The following is a 26829-nucleotide window of genomic DNA, read 5'->3' on the forward strand; positions in this document are numbered from 1 at the left end:
CCAGAATTGAAATTCCCCTTGAGAATTCTGTGAAGATGTGGGACAGGTTTGGGAGAGCTGGGTCGGGGCTGCCAGTCCCTGCCCCAGCCCAGGATGGGAAGCAGGTTCCTGGCTCCTGCCTGCCCCACTGGAGCCTCCTCCTGGACTGGTTTTTAGTAGCCTCGACTCTATTGTCTTAATTTTCAGCCAGGCCTAATTTAGATCTTATCTGACTCATTTAAACGCTCTTTGTGATGGCTGAGGATGGTCCTAAGTGACTAATATAATCCCCCAAAATATAAACACATCCAAATCAGCTCTGGGATGGGAACTGGTGCTTGATGGATGGTATCCTGGAAACATGAGCCGTCACACAGCCTGTTGCTCCTGTATGCATTTCCTCTGGACTGGAGCTAGCTTTTGTTTTATTGTTTCCATCTTTAATTGAGAAAAAACCTGCAGCTTGTCTCGCATGGTGTCTCTGAAGAACAAAGGGCAGGTGTTGCAGTGCAGGATGTTGTTGCCCACCCTCCCCCTGGTGCCGTGGTTCCTGGGGCAGCGGCACAGCCTTGTCCCTTCTGGTGTTGGTGGTGACAGCCTGGGGCTACCCCCCGACCCGAGGGGCTCTGGGGGTATCCTGTGCTGCAGCCAGCACTCGTCCCTTGGTGGTTTGTGTCTCCACACTGAACTGTTTTGTTTCCTGAGCGACATCTCTGGACAAAGTATTGCCCGCCACAAATCCCCGCGCCTGCCCTGCGGGAGGAAGCACAGTTGGCTTCCAGGAAAGGTGTTCAGACCCCTGAGTCTGGAAAACCATCATTCCCTTCGTTCCTTCAAAGGCTTCCTGTGGGGTGGAAAACATTCCTGCTGCGTAAGCTTGCTCCTTCCACCCCGTGCACGCAACCTGGTGATGTCCCTGTGCTGTGTCCTCTGGGCTGGCGGAAGGTCTGAATTCAGGGAAGAGAGGTCCCAAGGTGGTGGAAGAGGGGTTGGGTCCACTAGTCAGGGGCTCAGTGAGTGAGAGCTGCCCTGGGGGCTCTGCCACATCACTCTGAGCTCAGGGCCAGGTCCCCTGACTTGCTCCTGGCTTGGTGGCTGTGCCATTGGGACTGGCCCTTGTGCAGCTGGAGGGTTGTCAGGTTTCCATGACTTCAGTTTCCTCGGTGTTGGCCCCTCTGCGGGTGGCTGGGGCAACTCTGGGCACTTCCAGGCCCAAAACACAGGGAGTGCAGCACAAGGTATGGGCTTTCTCATAACTGCTGATTTCTTGAGGTCCAGGAAGGTCTGGGGAAGCTTCTTTTAAGATAAGACAGTTCCATAAATACCCAGCTCTCAATCAAACACTGATTCAGGGATTTTCTCAGGGTTGTGGGACAGGGAAGTGAAACTCTGGCACCACATATGTGTCCAAAGGTTCCCAGACTCATTTCTGGGAAGAGCCTGGCAGTGTGGGAGCAGCCCTGGCCATGGCTTATCCCAGGGTTGGGCAGGGGGGCTCTGGTGGCTGCTGAAAAATCCGGGAAGTGGCTCTGTTAACACAGGATGGAAGGGACAAAAACCCCAGCATCATAAATCACCTGCTTCGGCTGAGTGTGCACATTTGGAGGGGAGTGTTTACAGAGCACTTCCCTTGCTCAGAGGCCTCCTGCACCCTCAGAGAATTAATGGCATGACCTTAAAGGGATGCGTGGCATGCCCAGTGCTCTCACAACAGTTCCCAGATGGGAATGTCCAGGTCCTGTGATGACACTGGGTGCAGAGATGGGCATGTCCCTCCCTCTTTGGGACCTTCCCTGGCCTTGGCTGCAGCCTGGCAGGATGGGATGGGGCAGAACAGGACTCATCTCTCCACGGGGAGCTGGGCAGGAATGAGGGAGTGATGCAGACCAGGCGTGGAGCCAGGACAGATGCTTGAGGCTGAATAGTGCAGGGTGTTCAACACTTTCTCTGTACTAACACTTTCTCTATCAGTACCACAAGACCAAACCTCACAGGATCACCTGTTTCCATGCCTGAAACACCCTGTTTGAGCAATAAATGCACCCACCAACAGGGCTGACCACGGGCCCAGGCTCTGCTTTTGGGGCAGGAGTTGACAGGGCCCTTTCCACAGCTGTGTGTCACCAGCTGGGGTCATAAAATTCTGGTTTGCCAGGGGCTCTGGGGGAGTGATGTAACCTGCAAAAAACAGGGATAGAGCTGGATCTGAGCTACATCCCGGGGTGAAGGTGCCTGTGCAGGGCTCCCCAGTGGGGTGATGAGAGCCTCTGCAGCCACATGGGACCCTTTGGGGACAGGGGCTTTCCTGGGTTTGGAGGGCTGTCACCTTGGCTGGCAGCTGGGTGTTGTGCAAGAGCTAAACTTGGAAGAAAATCAGAAACCTCCCTCTGGAAATACCCCTTGGGCTGGAAGTTGTGGAGATCCTGGGGCCGATGCTCGTGGGGGCGGTTCCTAAAGGGCTTAAGAAGGGCTGAGATTGGAGCCAGCAGCCAGAAGGAGACAGCCCCGGCCAGAGGCACCCACTCCCGGTAAAGGGGGAAGGAAGGAAAGAAGGGAAAACCAGCCCTGCTGCTGCACTGTGGCTGATGGAGCCGGCTCCTCTCCTTCTCCTCCTCAGCTCGCTGTGGGGCTGCAGCGGTGAGTGCCACGGGGCCAAGAGCCACCCTAATCCCCCGACCCACTGTGCTGCCCTGTCCTTCTCTCCTTGCTTCATCCTACAGCCCCAGGACCTCCCTGCCACTGAGCTGTGACAGCCACCCTGTCCCCACGTCGCTGCTGTAGCTCCCTGTCCCGGCACTCGGAGCTGCGGGGTGCTGGTGACTGTCCCCTCTCCTGACCCTGCACTTTCCTCCTGCCCAGGGCGCCCCGCTGACAGGCTGGTGGTGACACCACGGGAGCCGCTGGTGTCGTTTGGGGGCTCGACAGAGCTGAACTGCTCCTTGGCCTGCCCAGGGGGCAAGGTGGAATGGAGGGGGCTGGACACCGCCCTGGGGACCATCTCCTCCTTCTCCACCCACAGCATCCTGCACATCAGACACGCCACCGTGGCCACGGAGGGCACGAAGATCTGCCAGGGCAGCTGCCACGGGCAGCACTACCAGCAAACTGTCAAGCTGAAGGTGTATGGTAAGTGCTCCCCAGCCTGTCCCTCACTGCCTCCCAACACAGCCCTGGATCCCCAGGGCAGCCCCTTTCCTCCTGAGCTATGCTCTGCTGCCAAAAATCACCCCTGATGTTTCCACTCCTTTCCAGCCCTCCCAGACCCGCTGAGGCTGGAGGCATCTCCCCACATCCTGCTCCCAGGACACCCCGCCAACCTGAACTGCTCGGCCATGAACCTGTATCCTATCACTGGGATGGCCCTCACCTGGTACCGGGGCCACCAGGTGGTGGAGGACACAGACTATGATTTTGAGGAGACCGATGAGGAGCTGTATAACATCGTTTCCACCCTGTCCGTGAAAGGGACAGAGGTGACAGAAGGGGTGGAGTTCAGGTGCGAGGTGACGCTGCACGTCGGGCAGGAGACCTTCACCCAGGTGGCATCTCTGCTGGCAAGTGCCAAGGGTGAGTGCCAGGAGGGGCTGGAGCCCCCAACCCACTCGTTCCCCATCCCCTGGAGCCAACCCCCACTGCCCTGTGCTCCTCAGAACAGCTCTGCCAAGCAGGAGCAGCCCCAGCTTCTGCACCATTCCCAAATCTCCCATCCCTGTCCCTCCTGGCAGTGCCCCTTGGCTCCTGCTCACTGTGCTCAGGGTGGGGAGGAGGTTGGGGCTGCAGTGAGGTCACCTGTGACCGCTGTGTGTTTGCAGCTGTGAAGGAGCAGCCGGCGACCATGGTCACCTCCACAGCCAGGCCCGTGGCCACCACAGCCCTTCCTCCAGGGCCGAGTGTCCCTACAGGTGGCCCCACCACAGCACGGGAGTCCAACACTGGGACCACCCTGGACCTAGCTGCTATCACCAACCCCCTCTCCACGGAGCCCTCTGCGCCCCAGGACCTCACTGCAGGCAGCCCCACGGCACGCGTGGCCACCACTGCCCTCCCTGGCTCTGGCACGGTGGGGACAGGGCCATCTACAGGGACAGTGCCTGCCTGCAGCCTGCAGATCTGGTCGCTGCCTCCCACCGGGACGCAGGGCAGTGCCCTGCGCATCGAGTGCCACGCTCGGTGCACCGGGAACGCCACGGTGGGCTGGCTCCGGACCCCCGCCGCCCTCTCGCAGTACCGGGAGGAGTCTGCAGGCAGCAGCTCCGCTCTGCGGCTGGACCACGCCGAGCCCTGGCACCAGGGCCGCTACCAGTGCGCCCTGCTCGGCCCCCGCGCCCAGACCGTCAGCCTGGAGGTGATGGTGGTGGATGGTGAGTGCTGCCGATGTGCGGGGCTGTGCCCTCATCGCTTGCGTGGGGTGCAGCCTCTGGTTGGTGCTGGGGGGATCCCCTCGCCCCCCGTTATTTGCTGCAATAACAGCTCCTTGTGTGTGCAGACTCCTTCAGCTCCAGCACTGCCATTGTTATGGGGACAGCAGGATCGCTCTTGGGGCTCATCGTGACCGGAGCCGTGTCTCGATGCGTTTGGAAACGATTCAGATCTCGGTAGCAGCTGTCCTAGGAGTGGGAGCAGCCGGCTGCAGCCGTCCCTTCTGTCCCCCTGTCTGTCCGGCCTCGCCCGGCCCCTGGCCAGCAAGGAGCAGCGGGAGCAGGAGGGGGAGAACTGCCGCGGGAGGAAAAGCCTGGAAGGGCAACGAGCAGAGTGACACAGGGACGCGTCCGGGACTGGATCCCCGCGGGCTGGCACCGAACACGGGGCTGGGTCCAGCGTTTGGGGCTCGGCACCGGCGGACGGGCCGGAGCACGAGGGCCGCTTGTCTGTCACAACAGAAACTCCGAGGCAGCCCCGGGGGGAGCGTGGGCTCGGCGGGCGGGTGGGACCGGTGCTCCAATAAAGAGCTGTTTCCATTCGAGCCCTGAGCAATTGTCCTTTGGGCCTGGGCGGCTCCGGTCCCCTCACCGGCCCCACGACACCGGCGGCGTCCGTGGCGCCCGCCCGGTTGCCAAGGGCGGGGCATCTGCCCGCAGTAAACATGGCGGCCGTGGCTCCTGCCGCTTTACCGTTAATAACGCAGCTCCTTTGCCCATACTCAAGATGGCGGCCGCGGCCTCACCCAATGGCGGCGTTCTCGCATTGCCTTCCTGCCCACCGATTGGCTGCCAGCGTGCAAGATGGCGGCACGGAAACTTCCGGTCCGGGCGGAAGTGCTTTCCAAGATGGCGGCGTACGAGAAGCGGCGAGCGGCCGCCGCCCCGATGCCGGCGGGGGGCAGCGGGCTGGCGGAGCCGGGGCGGGCAGCGTCGGGGGGCGGCGGGCTGGCGGAGGGAAGCGCGGCGGAGTTCCTGCTGCGAGCCGGCGTCACGGCCATGGTGCGGGAGGCGCTGCTCAAGGTGCTGGAGGCGCGGCCCGCCGAGCCCGTGTCCTTCCTGGCCGAGTACTTCGAGCGGCTGGTGCTGGCGGAGGCGGCGGCGGAGCCCCCGGGGCCGCCGCAGCGCCTGGCCCGGGCGCTGTGGTACGTGTGCCTGGCTCATCACTCGCACAGGTGCGGCGGGCGGCGGCGGCGGGGGGCGGCGGGGGCGGGGGGCGAGGCCGCCTCTCTGTGTCTGTGCCCTGTCGCGACAGGACGGCCTTCGACAGCAACACCGGAGCGGCCTACGAGGTGCTGGGCTGCGGCGGGAGGCGGCGGGCGGCGGGCGTGGACGGGCGGCTCTACAGCGAGCTGCTGCGGCGCATCTGCCAGCGCGGGGCGGCCCCGGCCGAGGCGGCGGCGGAGCTGCTGCGCCGCGTCCGCTGTCGCGACCACGAGGCCGTCCCGTTCGACGTGTTCCGCTACGGCGTCCTCACCTGCTGCGTGCTGCTGGAGTTCGCGGCCAAGGCCGACGCGCTGTTCGCCGTGCTGGGCGCCGGGGACTCGGCGGACACGCGGCTGTGCCAGGCCGTGCTGCGGGCGCTGGAGGACGCGCTGGGCACCGGGCACGGCTCCCGGCCCGGCCGCTACCTGGAGGCCGGCTCCAGGCTGGGCCCCGACAGGCTGGCGCTGGCCATGGAGCAGGCGCTGCAGGAGAGGAAGCTCGGCTCCTCCATGAGCAGGGAGGAGTTCCTGAGGAAAGCCACCGCCCTCTTCATTGCCAAGGTGAAGCCTGTGGAGTGATGCCGGGTGGGAGCAGCACTGGCTGTGGCCACTGCCGGCCCTGCGGGGCCCCCTCCAAGCTGGACGGTGAGCACGGGGCGTTGGCTGAAGAGCTCTGGTGTGCTCAAGAGGAGATTCCCAGTTTCCACACTCCCTGCCCTGTTCTGATGGTGCCCAGCAGCTCCGTGTCCCTGCGTGCAGCCGTTCCCAAGCGTGGCTGCTCTGGCCCAGCTGTGTTGGGAGATCCTTTTAGGTGTTATCCAGGACTGACGTGGAGGCTGTGACCCATGGGCAGCTTTGAAATGACCCAGAAGGAACAAAGTGTGGGGCTGGGCTGTGGCTGCACAGGGGCAGCTGGGGAGGGCTAAGGTGGTTTGGGATGTGGAGTGCAGGCTCTGGATGAGACACATCCCCTTCCCCCGGGACCAGCTGCGTGGTGGTCCGGGGGTTATTTATTTAAATTTGTCTGATCATTATTTATACTGTTCAATTCTTGGTTTGCTGTAAGATATTAAAGCTTTTTTATTATTTTTTAGTGGCCAGTTTCTTACCTCCTGGCAGCATAAAGTGCCAGAATGAGCTGCAGGAGTGCCCAGATCCCTGAGGCAAGCTCCGTGCTCAGGGGTTGGTGTTGGCAGCGGGTGCAGGAGTGTGGAACACCTGAGTGGAAGAGCCGGTGGGAGGATCTCCGCGGGCTCGGGATGTTGTGTTGGGCGGATGTTCTGCTCCCTGCAGGCAGGACGTGGTGCCTGTCTGGGTGACGCTGCGGTTGGCGGCTCCTGACTCAGGCACAGCTGACGGGACGTGACACAAAGGGAACTGCGAGCCTGGGATGCCGGAGGAATCGCTCCGCTGCTCCCGTTCCGGGTGCTGCCCTGGCAGCTCTGTGAATCGTCACACAGGTGTGGCACCTCCAGGCTGGCCTGGGGCTGCGCTCCGGGCCGGGATTCTGTGTGCCGGGGAGCCCCGGGGCCGCTGCCAATCGCTGGATTCGCTCGGTGCGACCGGGAGCGCTGCGGGCACCGGAGGAGCTGCCCCGCCCCCTTTTTCAGGCCCCGCCCCCTTTGCCGCCCCCGCCCCCTTTGCCGGCCCCGCCCCTCGCCTACCACGCCCTTCGTCCGCCCCACCCCGCGCTCTGATTGGCCAGCAGTGGCCGTAGGGGCGGTGCCCGCCGTGGCCCCGCCCCTCACGGGACTACAGCCCCCGCCGTGCCCCGCGTGGCCCCGGTCCCGCCGCCCCCCCGCGCCCCGGAGCGGCCGCTGCGCCCCCCACCAGCCCCGGTACCGCAGCATGGCGCGGCCCCCCGTGCCCAGCTCGCAGAAGGCGCTGCTGCTGGAGCTGAAGGGGCTGCAGGAGGAGCCCGTGGAGGGGTTCCGGGTCGGGCTGGTGGACGAAGGGGATCTGTACACCTGGGACGTGGCCATCTTCGGCCCCCCGGACACCCACTACGAGGGCGGGTACTTCAAGGTGAGCGGCGGGGGCAGCGGGGAAGGCTCGGGGTGTGCGGGCAGATGGGGCCAGGGCGGGGGCGAAGGCAGAGCTGGCGGTGTCGGGGAATGTGCTGGGTGTTTTGGGAAGGAGTTTCGGAAGGGGTGAGACCCTGTAAGGGGGCTGTGGGTGAGGGAGGGTATCCCGGGTGGGTGTGGGGGTCGTGAAAGAGCTGCTCTCGGCTTGTGGGCGTGTTGAGGGCCAGGGAGAGCTGGGTCTTTCACCTGGGGGTCCCTCCTGCCAGGGAGCTGGAGCGAAACTACCGAGGGTCCCTTCTTTGAGAGAAGCATTCGGTCCCCTTAGGGGCTCTGCCTCAACAACCCCCCTGCCCCCGCGGTCTGGGGGTGCAGGACAGCGCCCTCCAGGTCGCTGATGTTCCCTCTCCTGGAGGGGATCCAAGGCATCACCACCACACCGGAGAGAAGAGACAAAGGTCCCTCGAGTGCAGAGAGACAGCCCAGGGTGGGAGCGGGGAGCTGGGCTGGGGAGTGAGTGTCGTGGCTTGGTTTGGGGTTTGAGATGGAAGAAGGTGGTTGGTGACTTCACTGCACAGTCCCCCCTCGGCAGGATGTGTGTGTGCTTTTCTCAGGTGTTGTGCAACGTGGGGTAGCTGTTTTCTTCCTCTTTCTCATCCTCCCTCCTCCACTGAGCTCTTGTGTTTTCATCCTGTTGCTGTCAGGGTGGGGATGCACAGGGTGAGTCACCCACAGTTCGCTGTGTTTGTTTTCCCGGGCTGGCAAAGCTGATGCTTCAGAGCCAGGTTTCATCTCTTCACTGAAGTGGAGAGGGTTATTTTCCCCCCATAGCAGACCCTCTGAATTCTCAGCCTTTCAGCTTTCATGCTCCTCTTGTGTGCTCAAGAGCTTCCAAACTCGGCACTGAGGGTGCATAAGAGGAGAGCCGAGGGGCCGAGTCTCCTCCAGCGTGTGGGGACACCAACCTGTTTGTACACAGCAGGGTGGGGTTGTTGCTGTCCAAGCCCCCTTTGGCATCGCTTTGCCTCAGCCGGTTTTGTTCTGATCCCCTCTGACACAACAAAGGGGATTATTCTGCGATGTTCAGCTGTTTGGCCGGAGCCCAGCGTGGGGCCGAGTGTCACTGCCCTGCACTCCACACACACAACACGGCCCTCACTGCACTTTTCCCTCTTCCCTGTCCTTTTCCCTCTTCCCTGTCCTGTGCCACGGATCCAATGTCTGGATTCTCTTGAGCAAGAAACGTTCAAGGAGTCGTCGTGTTGAGCCTTGACCTGGAAGTTTGCTCCCAGGGCCTGGAAAGTGCTGAAAGCTGAATCAGTCACTGGCAAGTTGTGCAGCCACACAGGGAGAAGCTGCCCCCGTCCTCTAGGATTGCTGGTGCTGGTGGGTTGGGGCTGCAGCTCTGAGGAGTGTGGGATGTTGCTGCAGGTCCCTGTGCCCCCTCAGGCTTCACTCAGAGATGCAGAGTGAGCCCCTCTTGGCCCGGTCTCAGCCCCGCGGGTTTGGCGGCCGTGGGAGGAGCTGGTGGTGGCTGTGTGTCCCTGCTGGAGCCCTGGGCTGCAGCCTGAGCTTCATGTGATTTTATTTTTAGCCCCAAGCTGTGCGCTGCGGCCAGTTTGGACTGGGTCTCTTCTCAGCAGTGACAGGCTATTTTTAGATTCGGTGTTTTCATCCCAGCACCAAACACCTGATGCTTCCTTCCCGTGAGCTCTGAAGGGTAAACAGCCTTTCCTCCAGGGGCACAGCCACGGTCTGTCCCTGACAGCAGCTCTGGGGGGTGACCCAGACTCTCTGCCTGGCTCCGTGTGCTGCTGTGGGGTTTGTGCTGGGTGCCAACACCGCAAGCTCCCGCTGGTTCCTCTGCACTGGAGAATACTGGGTTAGCACCAGTGGGCCCTGCAGGATGGGGGGCAAGGAGCTGCTGCTGGATGTCGCTGTTGACCTCATTTCGAGAGACCAGGCACACTCTTTCACTTTATTTTATACATCCCTTTATAGAGAGTTTTTAAAACCCTCCTGTGTCTATCTCTTATTGGTCAGTAACAAGCTGTTACCCCATAGTAATTGGACAGTCTTGGACAAGGTGTCTACGTGCAAGAAAGGGTTGTTTGGGAGATATTGTTTTGGTTCTTTTGCTGAGACGGTTGGGATTGTTGAAACAGGTGCAAGAAAACAGTCCTAATCTGTAGAATTCTTTTGTAGGGAAACAAGTTGGTTTTTTTGCCGTTGCAGGCTTCTGTTTCCATGAAGAGCTGTTAGCTTTCTCACAGCTGTGTCAGAGCAAGTCAGGGTTCAGTCTGTGAGGCCCATGCAGGCCTAGTGTTACTCACCACAGCTGGTCACAACCCCTTTGGTCACCCCACTCTGTGTGGTGACAGGGTGGCCCTGGGGCCAGCGTCTGTCCTGCCCCCGGGGCCGGTGTCTGTCCTGCCCCTGGAGCCTGTGTGCTGCCCACAGAGCTGGCTGGTGCAGAGCTCTGTCCCAGCAGGCGCCCAGCTGGACTTGGCAGAGGTTCCTTTTTCTCTGAGCTGTCAGAAGCTCTGTGGTTTCCATCCCTTCCTTCTCACAGGCTGGTGCTCACGTCTCCTTATCATTCCCTTGCAGGCTCGTCTCCGGTTTCCTATCGATTACCCCTACTCTCCTCCTGCCTTCAGGTTCTTAACCAAAATGTGGCACCCCAATATCTACGAGGTAGGTCCTCAGGGACAGCGAGGAGCCTCTTGGACAGTCAGTGGCCACGTGTGCCTCTGTTGTGATGGCACTGGATGCAAATGCCAGCCTTTGGCACTGGACACTCGGTGCCTCTGGTGATGAGTGCCTGGCACAGGGAACGCTGCTAATGAGCTCAGGACAGCCCTTTGCTGTCCCAGTGCAGGTTCCAGGTCAGCCAGGCTCTGCAGGCCTGATGGCTCCCACGCCTGGGGACATTGTGACTGTGCCAAGGGTGGCTGCAGGACAAGCGACGTGCCTGGCCCTGGGGCCCACGCCAGGGGCACAGCGTGCTGGGCATTGGGCAGCCTGACCTGTACAGCGCTGGCAGTCATGGGGTGCTTGTCCACTTCTGTGTCCCTCCTGTGGGACTGAAGGGACAGCTGGGGTCACCTCACCTGGCTTCAGCCAAAGGCAAGAGCGAGCGAGGAGATGCAGGAGCAGCAGCTCCTGAGGATCCTTTGTTTCCCTTGTGTTTCAGACAGGTGATGTCTGCATCTCCATCCTCCACCCGCCCGTGGACGACCCGCAGAGCGGGGAGCTGCCATCGGAGCGCTGGAACCCCACCCAGAACGTGCGGTGAGGGCTGGGGGCTCATCCAAGGGCAGGGAGGGGAAGGTGGGAGGATGGGGACGGCCTCCTGCTCCCCAAAGCCTGCAGGAGGTGCCAGGGGGCTGGTGAAGGCTCTCAGGAACAGCCAGAGCTTGTGTGTGGATGAGTGTAAGCCCAACAGCCCATGTGCTGCTGTCCCCTGCCTGGCCTGCTCCCCTTTGCTGGGACCTGTCTTGCTGTGGACTCTACAAGGCTTTCCCACGGACAGAGTGGGGCTGCTGGGGTGCTGCTGACCCACCTCAGCTCTGACCTGCTCATGTTTATCCGTGCCAGAACCATTCTGCTGAGCGTGATCTCACTGCTGAATGAGCCCAACACGTTTTCCCCCGCCAACGTGGACGCCTCCGTGATGTACCGCAAGTGGAAGGAGAGCAAAGGGAAGGACCGGGAGTACACGGACATCATCAGGTGCGTGTTGAGCCTGGGCCTGGCAGCCCTGGCTGTGCTGGGATCCTGGGGGGACACAGGCTCTGGAGGGCTCTGGTGCAGAGCTCTGTTCTCACCCCATTTCTCTCCCTCCAGGAAGCAAGTGCTGGGCACCAAGGTGGACGCTGAGCGGGATGGAGTGAAGGTCCCCACCACGCTGGCTGAGTACTGTGTGAAGACCAAGACTCCAGCCCCAGACGAGGGCTCAGACCTCCTTTATGATGACTATTACGAGGATGATGACATGGAGGAGGAAGCAGAGAGCTGTTACGGTGATGAGGATGACTCTGGCAATGAGGAATCTTGATGGCCCTCTGGCTTTGCAAAACTTACTATAAACTACTGAATTTTACCTCAACTAGAACAAACTGGTTTGAATTTAGGATCTGTCAGCCCTGAAATTAACTCTCTACCTCGCAGGGAGACTGTTCTGCTGTTGCAAAGGAAATCCCACCGCTTGTCTTTGTAGGAAAAGATAAACCCCCTATTTTATAAACTTCCTTGGGGGTGGGTGGAGAGGGGGAAGCTGTGTTGGGGTGTTCACAAAGCCACGGAAACTGAGGTGCTGGTGGTTCTGCCTGGCTGAGGAGTAACAACCAGGCCTGGTGGTGGCTGCCCCTCATTTGGGTATGTTCAGCTTCTCTTCAGCCTCATGGGATAGGAGCAGTTTGGGGGTCTTGTGGGGGTGGTGAGTGGTTGCTTTGGTAGGGGGCAGCATGTGAGTGCTGTCTTGGCTTTAAACACCTTTTGGGGTTCACTCTGCAGCCATCTGTCCCCACAGGACCCTTTTGCCTTCCCTGCTCATGATGCTGAAGCTTCCCTGGCAGCCACCAGCACTAGCTGTGTGGGGATGATCTGTGGTTTTTAACTAGCTGGGAGGGACGGGGTCATGCTGAGTATTTCTGCTTCTGGTATTTTTTGGACACTGTTTAATAAAGTTCTTCCAGGGAAGAGTTGTGATGTGTGGGTGAGGTCTGTGCCCAGGCTATAAGGGATTTGTGTCAGGCATGGACTGGCATGGAGCAGTGGGTGGAGGGGCTGGCTGCTCTCCTGGGGCTGCAGGGCAGCTGTGGGTCTCACAGTAACCCTCTTTCCACCTTGCAGAGTGGACAAGAGGGTCTGAGCAGGGTTGCCTCTGGTTTGGAGAGCATCTCTGCCCTTCCAGGGCAACACTTAGTGCCTCTGCCTGGAGCTGTGGCCAACACTTGGTCTCTGCCTGGGCCAAACCCTCCAGTGCTGCAAGGAGAAGGTGTTTGCCCTCTCCCTCCTCTGCAGGCAGCAGACCTGCCTGGGCAGTGCCCGGCTGTGCTCAGTGGTAGCTGATGGCGCCCCATGGGTGCCCAGGGCCTTTGCAGCTGCTCTGATCCCAGCTGGGTGTGCCCCGAGCCCGCGGACCGGGGCCGGCTGGGACACGCGGGCTCCGGAGGCTGCGGGGAGCGAGGAGCTCCCAGCCCCGGGCGCTGCCGGCGCCTCCTCCCGTTGGGATGGGGTGAGCAGCCTCGGAGCCAGGGCAGGGACCAGGCCCTGGCAAAGAGCCTGCCTGAGGCTCCTGCCCTGCTGCACAAAGCTCGTCAGAGGGGTAATGAGCAAAACTTCCCTCGGCTGGAGTCGTGCAAATGGGATCAGGGCTTGAGTGACACCTGCGACTGCACGCGGCGAGGGCATGTGCTTTATTGCCTTAGGAAATGAGGCTGAAAGGTGAATAGGATTATTGTCGCTTTATTCAGGCCTGGCAAACGGCTTCCAAGGTCAGCTGGGCGGCATGGAGCAGCAGCCCCGGCTGCTTGTTCACAGCCGGCCCCTCCTGCCTTTCCTGGGGGGCTACTCTGTGCACCCCCAGCAGCCTCCCCCATCGGCAGGGCCGTGCCCATGTGCCCTCTGCCTTTGCTGGCTCTTTGTGGCCAGTTCCCTCCCCATGCTGGAGGCCACCCAGAGCAGGACCAGCTCCTCAGCCTGTGGGTGCCATGGGCACCACACTCCACTGAATTTCTGCACTACAGGAGCCACATTTGCAAATTCCCCCAGTGCTGGGGGAGCCGGGCCACCAGAGGTTGAGGCAGGCAGGACATGGGGACAAAATGCTCTGGGATGAGTTGGCAGATCCCTGTGGAGAGCCTGGTGGGGACTGGCGCCTGTGGCCCCATTGTTTTGGCTTTTCCTGCCCCCCTGCCCGTTACCCCCGGCCGTGAGAGCTCCAGCATGTTCCATGGCTGACTCAGTCAGGAGTTCACTGCTGGGATGGAGCAGAGCTGGAGCCAAACCTGCTGTCCTGCAGAGGCCTCTTTGCCCTCCTTGGTTATTGCCTGCCCAGCTCCTTATCAGGCAGTTCCAGCTGGGCTGGAGCTGGGACTGGAAGCCCCGCACGGTCCGGCCGAGAGCCCGGGGCCAAGTCCGCTCCCTGCACCTCGGGGCAGCCCTGGCCGCGGACCGGAGGGGGCTGTGGGACAGAGCCCCGTGCAGCCGCCCAGGCCCGGTTGGTTTGTGCTGGCAGCGGCCCCGCGGTGTCCGCAGGAGCCATTGTCTGTGCCGGACTCCCTGCGCTGAGGAAGCGCTGCCCGGTTTCCTTCCCACACATCCCGCTGTGCGGGGGACCCGCAGGTGGCCCTGGCTCACCCCGGGAGCCTCCGGGAACCTCCGCCTGCCTCCGGTACAGCCGCGCCGGCTGCCGGCCCTGCCCGGGGACCCGCCTGCCCGAGCACCCGCTGGCTGCCCCGGGACTGTGCCCACGCTGCGCCCCGAGAGCCACATGGCCTGGGGGGCGTGTGGGTTCCGGTGCTCCCCCCGGTGCGTGCGTGCCCCGGCTCGGCAGGGACGGACACGTGCGGACCCGTTCGCCCCCCCGGTCCCCCGCGGTCCCGAACCCGCCCGGGGCAGCGGCGGCACCGGGGCCTCCCCGGGGACCCTCAGCCCCGCCCCCAGCGCGCGTCCCCATTGGCTGCCCCGACAGGTGGGCGTGGCCTCGGCGGGACCGGCCCGAACCGGCTCTGCCCTCGGGGCCAGGAGAGATGAGAAGGCTCTCGGTGTGATCTTCTCTCTGATTGGCCGAGCCGGGATGAATGGGCGGTGCCTGAGGGGCGCAGCGCTACACGATTGGTCGAGCGGAGGGGCGAGGGGGCGGTGCCCGATCTGGCGCCACCTCCCCCCCGGTGCCCCCGGTCGCGGTTATAGCGCGCGCGCGGCGCGGCGGGGGCGCGTGCGGAGATGGCGGCGGGCGCGGCGGGAACGCGCGCGGTCCTGGCGCTGCTCGTCTTGTGCTCGATGGCCGCCGGCGCCGCGGGGACAAGTACGGACCGGACCGGGGCGGGCCGGGATGGATCCGGGCTGAGAGGGAGTCCATTCGGGCGGCCCGGCGTGGCGGAGGGTTCGCGGAAGCCCACCGGGGGTCTCCGTGGGGGTTGGACAGAGGGGTGTCCTGCGGGGGCTCCGAGGGGCCTTGGCGGGCTCCCAGCCCCGCGGGTGGGCTCCGGGCCGGCTCCGGGAGCGGCAGGCGTGGGGGGAGGAGCGGCGGTGCGGGCGCCTGCGGCGGGGCACGTCCGCGGCGGGCGGGGCCGGGGCCGGGGGAACGGAGGCGCCCTGGGGCTATCGGTGGATGGCCGGGCCGGGCTGGGCTCCGGTCTGCCGTGGAGCAGCCCCGGGGCTTGGGCGGAGGATGCCCCGGCGCACCGCGTGGCCGCTTATCACTTTAACCGGAGGGGTCCGGTGCTTTCAGCTGCGCTGGGTTGTTTTCTCCTTAGGAAAACCGAGGAGTTTATTCCCCGCAGCCGCTTCTCCGGTTTCCGCGGCTGAGGAGCAGCAACGGGTCCCCGGGCTTTAAATCCTAAAGATGTTCGGGATAATCCGCGGGGCGGGAGCGGCTCCAGCAGCCCCGGGTGGGCGCTTAAAGCTCTTCCCGCAGGGACGGGCGGGCTCTGCCCCGGGCTGGGGCTCCTCGCTTCACCTTCCCGGGTTTGGAGGAGCTGGGGGCAAACCCGGCCGTGTTCTCCCCGCAGGACTCCGCAGCCTCTGGACCTCGAGGTGCAGGTGGAAGAGGCTGGGTTTGGTCGCCAGTGGCGAGCAGCTGGTCCTGGCCAGCTCGGCGTTTTGAATGCTTGAGTAATTTGTAGCCTGTTCGCCCTTAATTCAACGTAGTAGAACCAAACCCTAAGAGCGAAAAGTGGGAGGATCCTGGAAAACCAAAGTGTGTGCTCCAATAGTTTCTTTCTACGGAACTACATTTTAGTTCTGCAGGGCAGAGCCTCCTTCTAAACTTCACATTTATCACCGGGAGATGCCCGGGTTGGCCTCATCCCGCTCCCTGTGTGGCTCTGGGGGTTTCCTGCCAGCCCCCTCCTGGCAGGGGACTGGCACGGGTGGGACCTGCAGGAGGCAGTTCCTATCCCGGGTCTGAAGAGCCCTGGAGGGATGAGCTGGGCCAGCAGTTGTGTAATGCCCATGTCCTGCCTGGGCTTGGTGTGGAGCTGTGCTGGTGCCTTGAGGGAGCAGAGTAGGGGTGAGAGGTGGGGTTTGGCCTCTCAGCAGTGTTTAGGTTTGGCTTTATGGAGCAGGCTGGGTAGCAGCTCACCCCATGGAGCAGAGGTCGGTGTGTGCCTGGACTCTGTGCCCTCGTGGGGAGGGACTCTGAGTCTGACCTGGCTGTGCAAAGCTTAAGGCCAGACTTTACAGCTGTTTAAAATGGCAAAAAGTGTTAGATCCTCCACTCTCCCCTGACCAAACTGAGAAACCAAGGTCCCACCAGGCAGGAACCCCGTGGGACAGTGGGGCTCTGGCCAGGCTCAGCCACCCTGAGCATGTCACCACCCCCGGGACTCCTCCCTCTGCGGGGGGAGAGGTTGTTTTTAGTTTGAAGGTGACTCTGGAGAGCGTTTTCTGGTCTCTGTGCCTTCTCTGCTGTCCTGCTGGCTCAGATACCACGCTGTGCCCGGGGAGGCATCCAGCTCAGCTCTGTGAGGAGCGTCTGGGCTTTGGGACCTGAGCCCCACTTGCAGCCTCTCACCCTCTGGAAAATGTGGCAGCAGCCCTGGTGGATCCCAGGGGGTTGATGTGAGAGCCCACGGCTGGGATTTCCTGCTCTCAGCTCTGTGGTGGGGACAGGGAGGACATTAATCCCATGGGAATTCAAACGGTGCTCGCTGCTGCTGCTGCTTGCTGGAGCCTTTTAACCTGTTTGAACTGCACGAGGCACCCTCTAACTCGCAGCAAATAACCTTGCACAGCTTATTTTGTCAGCGTACAGTAATCACCTTGTAGCTGTAAACCCCTTGATCTTTACCAGCTCCCGCTTTAATTCGGGCTGCAGTTGGAGCAGACGGGCTGGTACAAGTGCTGTGGGCAGTTCCAGGGCTTGTCAGGGTTGGGAGTGTTTGATCACAGGTCTGTGGTGTGGAAAAAAACCCTTCTGGCACGCAGGTCAGGGGTTCTGAGAGTGGAATCCAGCTGATACCCCCATCCCACAACATCTCTGGGTGCCCCTGATCCTCCACTGGGTTAAAAATGGGGGCCTTGGTCATCCCCCAAGGGGGATCCTTTCTCTTTCAGCTAAGCTTATTCTTGAAGACTTTCAAAGCTTTAGTAGGAAAAGCTAGTTTTTCCTTTGAAAAACGTGGAATTAATTTCTTTAAGAGTCAAGCTTAGCTTACAGGCTAACTTGTGTCTTTCTTGAGTTTGAGCAAACTTGGGTTTGTGGCACTGATTTCTTCCTACTCTCGCAAAAAGCAGCCTCAGGATTTCTTGTTGCATCATCTTCAGGCTTTCAAAATCCCCCAAAACCTTCTCCTAAGCCCACTTCCCCTGTGCATGTACATCACGGTGCATCCGTGGAGGGTTGTGTATAACCACAAAGTGCTTTTAACTGAGCACATTAATTCCTGGAAGGTTCTTGGGGTGCGAGCTGCCTGTTAGGACAGGAAGGATGTGTCTCAATCTCAGCTCCTTCTTCTGAAACCTGGCTGGGGGTGAGTCACGTAGTGACCTCGGCCTGAGCCTGATGGCTTTTCCCGAAGTGGAGCTGCTGAGCCTCCCTTCCTGGCTGCCCTGGGAAGGGCTCCTGGGGCTGTGGCCACTGCCCCGTGCCTGCCCTGGAGCCCGAGGGCATTTGGCAGCTCTGCTCCCTGCACACCGACCTTTGGACTGGCTGATTCCACCACTGAACCCTCCGGCCTCTGGCTGCAAGGGCAGAGTGAAAAATCTCCAAGTTCCAGCCTGCAGCTGCTGCCTGTGCCTCTGGTCTGTTTGTTGCCAGCTCAGCTCTGCAGGCTGGTCTTGTCCGAAACAAAAAATCAGATTTCACTGTATGGCAACAGATTTACGTGACATCTTGCGGGCTACAAGTCTTTCCTCCTCCCCCAGAAAGGTTCTTTACCTCGGGGTTGTGCTCAGGAGTTCGTGTTGGGCACTTTGGGGCTGAGGGATGCAGCAGGGGTGTGCAGCAGTGCGTGTGGCCGGTGCATGTGGCTGTGCCACAGCTCAGGGAGGGGGGCCTGGGCCCCAGCCAGCTCCGAATTACGGCCGGGCAGCCCGGGGCTGTGCACTGAGGGGGAACAGACACGTTCCTCCCGGGGCCACGGGGGCACAGTGGAGCTCTTTTCCCGTTCCAGTTGTCTTAATCAAACTGCCTGGGAGGGGGCTCGGTCAGGGTCCCACTGAGCCTGCCGTGGTGATGTGACCTTTGCCAGAGCACAGGCTGGGGAGTGTGGAGGCTGCAGAAGCACTTGAAACACAAATGTGAGGTTTTCATCCCGAGCTGCAAGCGCTGGGGGCCAGACAGGAGCCTTGGGCTGTCCCTCAGAGCTGATGGGCGATGCCAGGGGAGTCCAGTTTGGATGGTGGCACACTCTGAGTGCAGCGGAGCCACAGGAGATCCAAAATGCCTGAGCCAGGCAGAGTTCAGAGTGTGGAGGGGAGGGAGGGCAGAGTGCTCTGCCCTGGAGACGCTGCACAGCCATTTCTCAGTCTCCGAGGGTTATTTTTTTTTTTTGCTTGCAGAAGGTGAATTCTTGCTTTGCACTAACACTTTGCACTAATACCTCTTCAACTCATAGCTGGTTTTATAAAGTCACCGCTGTCTCAAAAGAGACTGACTCAGGACAGCGTGGAGTTGTACTGCGAGGCGATTGGCAACCCCATCCCCGAGATCCAGTGGTGGTTTGAGGGGAACGACCCCAATGAGACCTATGCCCAGCTCTGGGATGGCGCACGGCAGGACCGTGTCAAAATCAACGCCACCTACAACCTGCACTCCACCAGCACCATCTCCATCGCCAACCTCACGGCCGACGACTCGGGCATGTACGAGTGCCGGGCCAGCAACGACCCCGACCGCAACCACTTGTCGAAGAGCCCCAAAGTCAAGTGGATCCGTTCCCAGGCGAACGTTTTTGTCATCGAACGTGAGTGGCCACGCCGAGGCCTTGGCACTTGCTCGGACACCGGTGTCTTGAGTCTCCCGCCATGCTCACCCCTGCACCTGTGTCCTGTGGCTCCCGAAAGCTCCCCCCACCCTCCCACCCCCAGCCGTAGAACTGAGAGACTCCCACCCTCTGTCGATCTCCCCACACCACCTGTGACTTGACCCGGAATGGCCCTGCTCAAAAAGGGTTGTGGCTTCCCAACCAATTCGCCCTCCGGCAAATCCCGCGCCTTTTCCGGAGCCAAAGAACCTGGAACCTGCTGCTTATTCCTGAGAGCCTCCGAGCCCTGGTGCTGGCTGCAGAATTGAGCCTTGATTCTGTGGTCGACTCTGCCCTAACCACCACTGACCAGCGGCCCTTCCCTGCAGCTCGTACAGCTCCCACTCCTTCCAGCAGCCCTGCTTTGAGCTCGCTTCCGTGCTGGTGACCCAGACTGTGGGGGAAAACAAATCTTGCTTTGAGGTCTGAGGTGCAACCGTTTTTGAAGTGGCCGTGTCTGTGTGACACCTGAGTGTGATGTCATTGCTTGTCCCGTGGACGTGGCCGGGTTCCCTCTCGCAGAGCAGGAGGGTGAATGCCGGAGCGCCCGGGCTGCTAAAAACTTTGGGAGGGAGATTAAAGTCCTGCTAAGGTCTCCCCATGAATGCTGGAGTTAGGAGAGCTGCCTTTTCAGCAGAAATGTGCTATGGAGTGCAGAACTCCAGCAGAGAACCTTTCTTCCAGTGGAATTTGGATAGGAGGAAAAGCAAAATAGCCTGTCAGCCCTGGCAAAACCTTCCGAGGGATGGAGATGGGGTGGGAGGGTAGGGACCACAGTGGCACTGGGGCTGTGCAGTGGTGCTGCTGATGGCCTTCTGGCTGCCTTCTCGGACAGCCTCCTACAAGTAGAAATGCCTGAGTCATCTTGGGTTGCATAATTTACTGCTGCCTGGCACATGGAGGCCCAGGACCTCTCGGAGTCACGGCTCTGTTCTGTCTGGAGCCGTTCTAACCGAGCCCTTTGGGCTGCCTCAGGTGAGGCAGGGATTGCTGCCTCATGATCTCGTCTGCTCTCCCTCACCACAGAGGGTCCTGGCCGCCCTCTGGGCTACCTGGAGGCGTCTGCAGCTGCTCAGGTGCTGGGAGGTGTTGACACCCGGGCGCTGTGGCAGCTCCCAGCAGCAGGGAGCTGTGCTCTGCCCTTCAGAGTGACCTTTTCCATTGCTTATCGAGCACTGGGCTGTGCCGGAGGTTCGGGTGATGCAGGGCACGGCAGCGATGCTGCTGCGAGGGGAGCAGATGCAGGGCCAGCGTGGCCATCCCAGTTCCATGTTGGGGGCTCTGGTGTTGGCATTTTCAGGTCTGGTAGGGAGCTGTGTGAAGGTAAGTGGAGGCTGGGGACAGAGACAAGGAGCTGTGGGGTTTGCATTGCAGGTTTTTGGGCACCACATCAGCCCTGCTGTACCCCCGGGTTAATTTAAATCCGATTCTTTATGATTGCAGGTCCAGAAATTACCACTCAGGTCACTGAGAGCTCTGGCAAGCTGATCCTCAGCTGTAACATGTCTGCACCACACCCCAGCATCACGGGCCACAAGTGGATTCACAAGGAGAAGGTCGTGGAGCAGGATGAGAACGCGGGTGCTTTCACCAGCTACACGTGAGTGTCAGGGCAGGGTCAGAACCTGGGCACGGGCAGGTTTTGTTCCCAGGAAGCAGCTGATGTTTGTGTCAGCTGGAGCCAAGGCTGAGTTCTTGCAGCCCTGCTGATGGGGTGGGGGTTTGGGACTGTGGAGAATAAATGAGTTTAACAGAGTTTTGGTAAGGCCCAACACTCTGCTGTAAGGGGAGGGGGGGAGCAAAAAGGAGGAGGAAGGGGAAGTTTTGTGCCACAAATGTCCTGTTAGAAAGAGATTTCCTGATTTTAAGCAGGTGTTCAGCTGGACTCTGGTTATTCAGTGTTCCAGAGCTGTTCTCTCAGAGCTTCAAAGGAACCCTACTCTGGGCAGGCCATCAGCTCCCCTCTCCCTGAGTGTGGAACAAGAGGTTCCAGTGCATGTTGTCTCTCCGTGAGGCTTTTTGTCCCTTCCAGAATCCAGCCTTTCTCCCAGAAGGAGCTGGGGAGCTGTGGTGGGCCTGGTCCATCCTTTTTGTGGCAGTGCAGTGAGCTTTCCTTTCTGATTACAGTCAGGCCTGGCTGGCTGTGACCCAGCAGCTGTGGTGGCATCATGTCCCTTTGTGTGGCAGTGCCGACGTGCCTGTCTCCCCATAGCAACAGGGAGCTGAACAAGGATTAAAGTATTTATAACCCAGCCTCCCTCGCGTGACCTCAATTCCTCAGCTGAGTGGTTTTTGGAAGTGGGAAGCGCCGTGCATGGCAGAGCTAACAAACAGCCCCTTGTCCCGGGGCAGCCATGGGACAAACTCTGTGGGCCCCTTCCCTCGAGTGGGTATTACTGAGCAGCAGAATGGGATGTTTGTTGCAGGGCTGTATAATCCACTAAATCTCATTGCAGCAGCTTTACGGGAAGGAGAATGCGAGCGTTTTTCTCAATGTGGGGATCAACCCAGAGCAGCTTGGCCTGGGTGATCTTTGCCACTGCTTTGCCCTGTGTTTCACCGAGCTGGAACAGTGATCACTGACTTGACAAACCCGTGTCAGATGTGGTGCACATGAAACTCTCTTCTGCCACCCTCGGTGTGTGAGGAGAGTGGAGAGTTGGGTTGCTCTAAGTGCACAGTGCAGCACAAACATTCTGCTGGACCGGGGGAAATTTGCCATGGAGGAGGCTGCTGATGCTTGTGGGTGTCTGATCCCGTGAGCCTGGAGGTCAGTACCTCTGGATAAGTTGTTCTGGGTGCTCACCTGAACTCTGTTTTTGGTAGGATTGAAGGGAAGAGGGAGGAGCACTCCGGCGTCTATGAGTGCGTGTACGAAGCAAACCCGCAGATAAGAGGACAAGTGAATATCTCTGGTAATTTCACCTGTTTGCTCCTGGGCTCTGAGGAGGGGCGTGGGGAAGCTGTGACCACCTGAACGCTGTGCTGGGGTGTCTTTTCAGCTGGTTGAAAGGCTGCTCTCAGCCCTCATGTGGCTGCAGGGCTCTGCTCTCTGAGAGGCAGCACCCAGGGTTAGCCCTGAGGTCTCCTGTGTTGAACCAGCCCTCTGTGGGCATGTTCCCACAGGAATAATGGATAGAGGGATAATACCTCCTGGACAAATCTGTTTGAGCCTTTCCTGAAGCAGCTTGGTGCACTTTCCTCTTAGAAAATGCCAAACTCTCTCCTCTTAGAAAATGCCAAACTAGTGAGAGGAACAGCCTGACTGAGGTTTTGGGCCAGCTGATTCTGGTGAGGTGGGCTGCAGGAAGTACAAATCTATGATTTCTATAATCAGATGCCCACATTTTTTTTATTTTTTCTTTTTTCCTCTTAGTTCCCCCCCAGGTGACAGCATACAAGAAGTCTGAGCATGGCAACGAGGGGGACACGGGTGTGCTGACCTGCAAGAATCCTTCTTTCCCCGCTGTCACCACTTGGTCCTGGTACAAAAGTGGTCACGGGGTGAGTGCTGTGGTTTGCTCCTTGTCCCCTCCTGCCTGCCCTGCTGCCCAGGCCTTGTGCCACCAGAATTGTTTGTGCTCCCCAGAAGGGGCATTTCAGTGGTGCTGCCCTGAGATCCCTCCTCTTCCTCCTCCCTCCAGCTCCTGGAGAACGCCTCTGGCCGATACATCATCAAGTCCAGTGGCAACAAGACAGAGCTGCGCATCCTCAAACTGGATATTGAGCAGGACACGGGAGATTATTTCTGCAATGGCACCAATTCCTACGGCACCGGCGACGCCACGGTGAACCTGCGCGTCCGCAGCCGCCTGGCAGCGCTCTGGCCCTTCCTGGGCATCGTGGCAGAAGTGCTGGTTCTTGTCACCATCATCTTCATCTATGAGAAGAGGAGGAAGCCAGATGAGGTTCCTGATGGTAAGAGGCGCCTGGGTTTGGGTCTGTCTGGGAAGGTGAGGATTTGCAGCTCGTAGGGTGCAGGCAGGATGGGTTCGTGGGGGAATCTTGGCCGTCTGTAAATCCAAATTGTGGCACAAAATCTTTTTTGAGAACAAACCCAAATGATGATTTTATCTGTCTGGTTTGTGGTAGGTGCTGTTGTGCTCAGAGGATTGGTATCCCCCAGTTAGCTGAGCTGAATTCTTTCTAGTTCAGTAGAAATTATATGGGAAAGGGGTTAAGCAGGCTCGAGTTCTGAGGTCCTTTTCTCAGAGCAGGAGGGTTTTGAGAGCTCAGGGCATTTGAGAAACCAGTGTTTGTGACAGTCCTGCAGTGAGATCTGCAGCAAGAGAGGATTCTGTGCAGGTCAGCCTGATCCTTTGTCTCACCAGTTCCTCTGCTCTTTGCTCAAGTGCTTCCCTTGAGTGTCTGCAGGGCTGGATTTCCTTTGGCAGCTCCCACTCTGGACAAGGCGGTTTGCACATCAGTTCTGGAGCTTTTGTGGTGCTGCAGAGCTGGGAGGGACTGTGTCAGTGGCTGTGTGAGACCAGGTTTAGCTTAACTTGTGTTCAGTTCAGGATGTTTTGGGTCATCAGATCCACACATCCTGGATCTCAAAGTCTGTTCTGGAAGCACCAGCTCCTCCCTTTCCTTATCGGTGAGGATCTGCATTGTGTCAGCTCCTTTATCTGATGCTGTTAACAATGCGGTGTGAATGCTCTGTATCCTTCCTGCCTGGGATCCTGCAGGGCCCCTGGCCCCCTGCAGGAGCAGGCTCAGGACAGGGGCAGCCCAGGGGCTGAAGGTCACATCCCTCCCCTGATCGCAGGGTTTGGAATTTCACTCCAGGCAGTTTCACAAGCAGGTGTTTTGCCCTCTGACACCCCTGGCTGGAAGGCAAGTGCTGTCTTAAAGATGTTGCAGCTGCATCTCGCAGCAAAAAACGCTGTGTGGTCTGGTTTGTGATGACATCAGTGCAGGTCTGGGGGTGCTGACCTGTCAGAGCTGCAGCAGATGCTTTGACAGACAGCTGGATGTGCTGAAATGTCCTGGTGCTCCTTGGCAAGAGGAGCTTCCCAAATGCTCGTGGCTGAGGATACAGCATCACACCCCTTCAGTAAACACACACATGGCTCTACACTTCCCTGGTGTGAAGTGGTTCTTTCTGCCCCAGAGTTTTTGTGAGTGACAGTGAGGCCTGTCTGAGCCAGTCCCCCCACTACTTCCTGGGGACACTCCTGTCACCTGGGATGGGCTGGGGACACTCTGGCCTTCTTTGGGGTGATATCCTTGCTGGTGTTACCTATCCACTCTTCCTTCCTCTGCTGCTGGGTGCCACCTCACATGGTAAGTGGAAGGTAGAAGGTCGTTCCAGTCGTGTCTGCCTCGTCCTCTCACCAGCCACGAGCAGATCCTGGAGCCCAGGGCAGCCCCAGTGCCCGGAGCACGGCACTCAAGGGCAGCCAGGGCTGGGGAAGAGGTGATGGGGAGCAAAGGAGACATCTGGGAGCCTCCTGTTGGGAGGTGGCAGATCTCAGGGAGCTGGTGAAAGGCCGCGGGGCTTGGCACGTGTTGGCAGAGGTGTTCCCTTAGCTGTGTGCTCAGAACGTGGTGTGCAAGTGTTTGTTTTGATATCACAACGTGTGGGGAGGGAGAAGGGCTTCCTGCTGCTGCTGCTGCTTAAAGCCTCATCCCTGAAACATCCTGTTTGGCTTCCCCTCTGCCTGCTGTGAGTGTGCTGGGATCTGGGAGCCTTCCCAAGTCCTGGTGCCGTGGGGGCGAGCACAGGGGATGGATCAGGGCACCCCAGGAGCCTCCCCAGTTTTAAGTGGTGGTGGAGTGGCTGCCTGGAATGCAGCTCCCACTGCTTTAAAAGGAGGCAGAGGTCACTTTGGATGTCTTCTCCCCTGACTGTTTGTTTTTTGTTTTCTCTTTCTGTGCTGTCCTGAATGTGAAGATGATGATGGAGGCTCTGCACCACTGTGAGTACCTCCCTCTTCCTATTTGTACTGGTAGATCTCATCCAGCCAGGGAATCTGCTCCAAAGATAAGAGCTTTATGCAAAGATAAAAGCTTTATGCAAAGATAAAAGCTGGCTGGTGTGGGATAATACTCAGTGGGGGGAGATGTCCCCTCATGGTTTATTTAATGTCCCCACATGTAAACCCACACATGCCTGGGGTGGCATCAGAGTCTGACCCTGGTCTGGGATCTGATCCCAGCACCCTCTGCTTGAACCTGAATTACATTAAAGGGCTGAGGGGTGGTGGTGGGGGAACTTTCTGCTCTCCCTTTCCTCACAGCCCTTCTCCCTTCCCAGGAAGAGCAATGCCACAAACCACAAGGACAAGAACGTCCGCCAGAGAAATGCAAACTAAGAGCAGGGCCAGGTGAGTGCCAGGGCAGAGCCTGGAGCAAGAGCTGCAGCATCTGAGTCTGCCGAGGGGCTCTGGGAGAAGCCAAGGCTCTTCTGGCCCAGCATGGGCTCCACCAGCCCAGTGCAGCTGTACTGGTGCAACAGGGTTTATCTAACTGGTTTTCCTTTCTTTCCTGCTAGGTGATGAGGAGATGAAGAAGTCTTCTGGACAGTTTTGTTTTCTTTTAATTTTTTTTGGTAAAATACCACCATGGAATATTCTAGTGCGTCCTTGCGATTCAGTTAACTTCACTTTCTAAGGAAACTTAAGTTGTAGAATATAAAATACACTTTTTTTTTTTTTTTAAAGAGTTGTGGGAGGGTTTTTCTACCTGTAAATGTAAATCCCTTGTTCCTGGTAGTCTAGGTCTCTGGCTGTCTCTGTCCTAGATTATTTCATGTTGGTACAGAGTGGGGAGGGGGGGTGGGAGTGCAGCTGTGTCCCACCTGCTTGTGGGGGTGAGGGAGGAGCTGCTTTGGTGGCTTTTGGGAGACGACCTGATCTGACCAGGGGGTTCAGGAAGAGGTTCTGTGTCCTCCCAGTGCGTCACCAGGAGCAAGGCTGCACCTTTCCCTGGCAAAGGGCTCGTTCCTGGCGTGTCCCTGCCTGGCAGATTCCCAGTCAGCTCCCGCTGAGCTGATCTTGGTTACTCTGAAACAGGCAGCCAGGAGCTGGATAAATGATTGCTGTAACTTATTCCAGGGGTTGTTCGTGTCTCTGCAGTGGGGAGGGGCAGGGTGAGCCGGGGCTGGGGGTGTTTTTAAGGTTTAACAGCGTGTGCTTGTGCTTGAGCCATCGAAACGTGGGGGCCTGGGGGCAGACAGTGCTCAGGGGAGTCTAACACCTTTACTGCTGGGTAGCATTGAACTGTTCCATCTGTTAACACTTCGCAAATAAAGATGATTCCTCTCTCTTTTTTCCACCTCTGGGCTCTGGTCTCTTCCCTTGGGGCCGCCTGACCCTCTGGCTCCACACACGATGCTGTGTCTGGGTTTGGTGCCAGCTCTGGCTGCCCTCTAATTGCTGAGGAGATTCAGCTCGACGGGTGTGAAAGCCTTCAGGGAGGGGAGGGAGGGAGGGAGGGAGGGGTTGTTCCCTGCTCTGCAGAGCCTGGAGGAACCTGGGGCCCTGGGGGGACCCCTGCCTGTATGGGACAGTTTCCTCTTGCCCTGCTCCAGAGTTCCTCAGCTCTTGTTTCTGTGGGGTCAAAGATAAGCCCCAGCCTCAAGGAGCCCTCACAGGCCCTGCTGTTCCTGTGTCTCACCCTTCTCTAGGCAGGTTTTTTAGGTTTATTTTCTTCCTGCTTGTGGTGGTTTTGCCAGGAAGGGATCACGTTCTTGACTGAAGAATGTGAAACCGCTGCACTGCTCTTTATGGTTGGGGAGAGCAAAGGGGTGAGACATTTGTGCACAAAACAGGGCCTTGGGGCTGGAACAGGATCTGGGGGAGGGGAGTCCCTTCTCTGCTGCCAGCCCTGAGCTCAGGGGCCCTCTGCCACCATTCCTGCCCCTGGAATGAGGCAGCAGAGCCCACAGCTGAGGAGAAGCCACCCTGTGCTCCCAGCTGGCCTAAGGTGCCCCTGCCTGCTTCGTTCTGGGCTTGTGACTGAACCTTGCTCTGCAGCCAGATGCTTGTCCCTGCCTGGGATGGGACAA

At 59.4% G+C, this 26829-nt stretch overlaps 4 protein-coding genes across 6 annotated transcripts; all 4 read left to right on the forward strand.

Moving 5' to 3' along the window:
* Positions 1–99: 99 nt before the first annotated feature.
* MADCAM1 (mucosal vascular addressin cell adhesion molecule 1) lies at positions 100–4942 on the forward strand. Its single transcript, XM_063403334.1, has 5 exons — positions 100–2616; positions 2839–3105; positions 3232–3546; positions 3792–4340; positions 4466–4942. Exons 1-5 carry the CDS (start codon positions 2565–2567, stop codon positions 4576–4578), a joined length of 1296 nt encoding a protein of 431 aa, XP_063259404.1. The 5' UTR covers positions 100–2564; the 3' UTR covers positions 4579–4942.
* Positions 4943–5186: 244 nt separating this feature from the next.
* On the forward strand, positions 5187–6690 carry TPGS1 (tubulin polyglutamylase complex subunit 1). Of its 2 annotated transcripts, none has more exons than XM_063403354.1 (2): positions 5187–5572; positions 5653–6690. In XM_063403354.1, exons 1-2 carry the CDS (start codon positions 5202–5204, stop codon positions 6179–6181), a joined length of 900 nt encoding a protein of 299 aa, XP_063259424.1. In that variant the 5' UTR covers positions 5187–5201; the 3' UTR covers positions 6182–6690. The 2 variants fall into 2 exon arrangements, with proteins under 2 accessions (XP_063259424.1, XP_063259425.1); XM_063403355.1 differs by having other exon boundaries at positions 5187–5542.
* Positions 6691–7369: 679 nt separating this feature from the next.
* On the forward strand, positions 7370–12324 carry CDC34 (cell division cycle 34, ubiqiutin conjugating enzyme). Its single transcript, XM_063404853.1, has 5 exons — positions 7370–7627; positions 10231–10317; positions 10817–10914; positions 11221–11355; positions 11470–12324. The coding sequence occupies exons 1-5, from the start codon at positions 7451–7453 to the stop codon at positions 11678–11680; spliced, it is 708 nt and encodes a 235-aa protein (XP_063260923.1). The 5' UTR covers positions 7370–7450; the 3' UTR covers positions 11681–12324.
* Positions 12325–14497: 2173 nt separating this feature from the next.
* BSG (basigin (Ok blood group)) lies at positions 14498–26098 on the forward strand. 2 transcript variants are annotated; one of them, XM_063403370.1, is made up of 9 exons: positions 14527–14656; positions 18411–18758; positions 20262–20418; positions 21645–21733; positions 22195–22322; positions 22463–22736; positions 24715–24739; positions 25078–25147; positions 25315–26098. In XM_063403370.1, the coding sequence occupies exons 1-8, from the start codon at positions 14575–14577 to the stop codon at positions 25133–25135; spliced, it is 1161 nt and encodes a 386-aa protein (XP_063259440.1). In that variant the 5' UTR covers positions 14527–14574; the 3' UTR covers positions 25136–25147; positions 25315–26098. The 2 variants fall into 2 exon arrangements, with proteins under 2 accessions (XP_063259439.1, XP_063259440.1); XM_063403369.1 differs by lacking the exon at positions 18411–18758 and having other exon boundaries at positions 14498–14656.
* Positions 26099–26829: the final 731 nt, after the last annotated feature.

The sequence above is a fragment of the Prinia subflava genome, chromosome 8, assembly GCF_021018805.1.
Source record: "Prinia subflava isolate CZ2003 ecotype Zambia chromosome 8, Cam_Psub_1.2, whole genome shotgun sequence".
Lineage (NCBI taxonomy): Eukaryota > Metazoa > Chordata > Aves > Passeriformes > Cisticolidae > Prinia > Prinia subflava.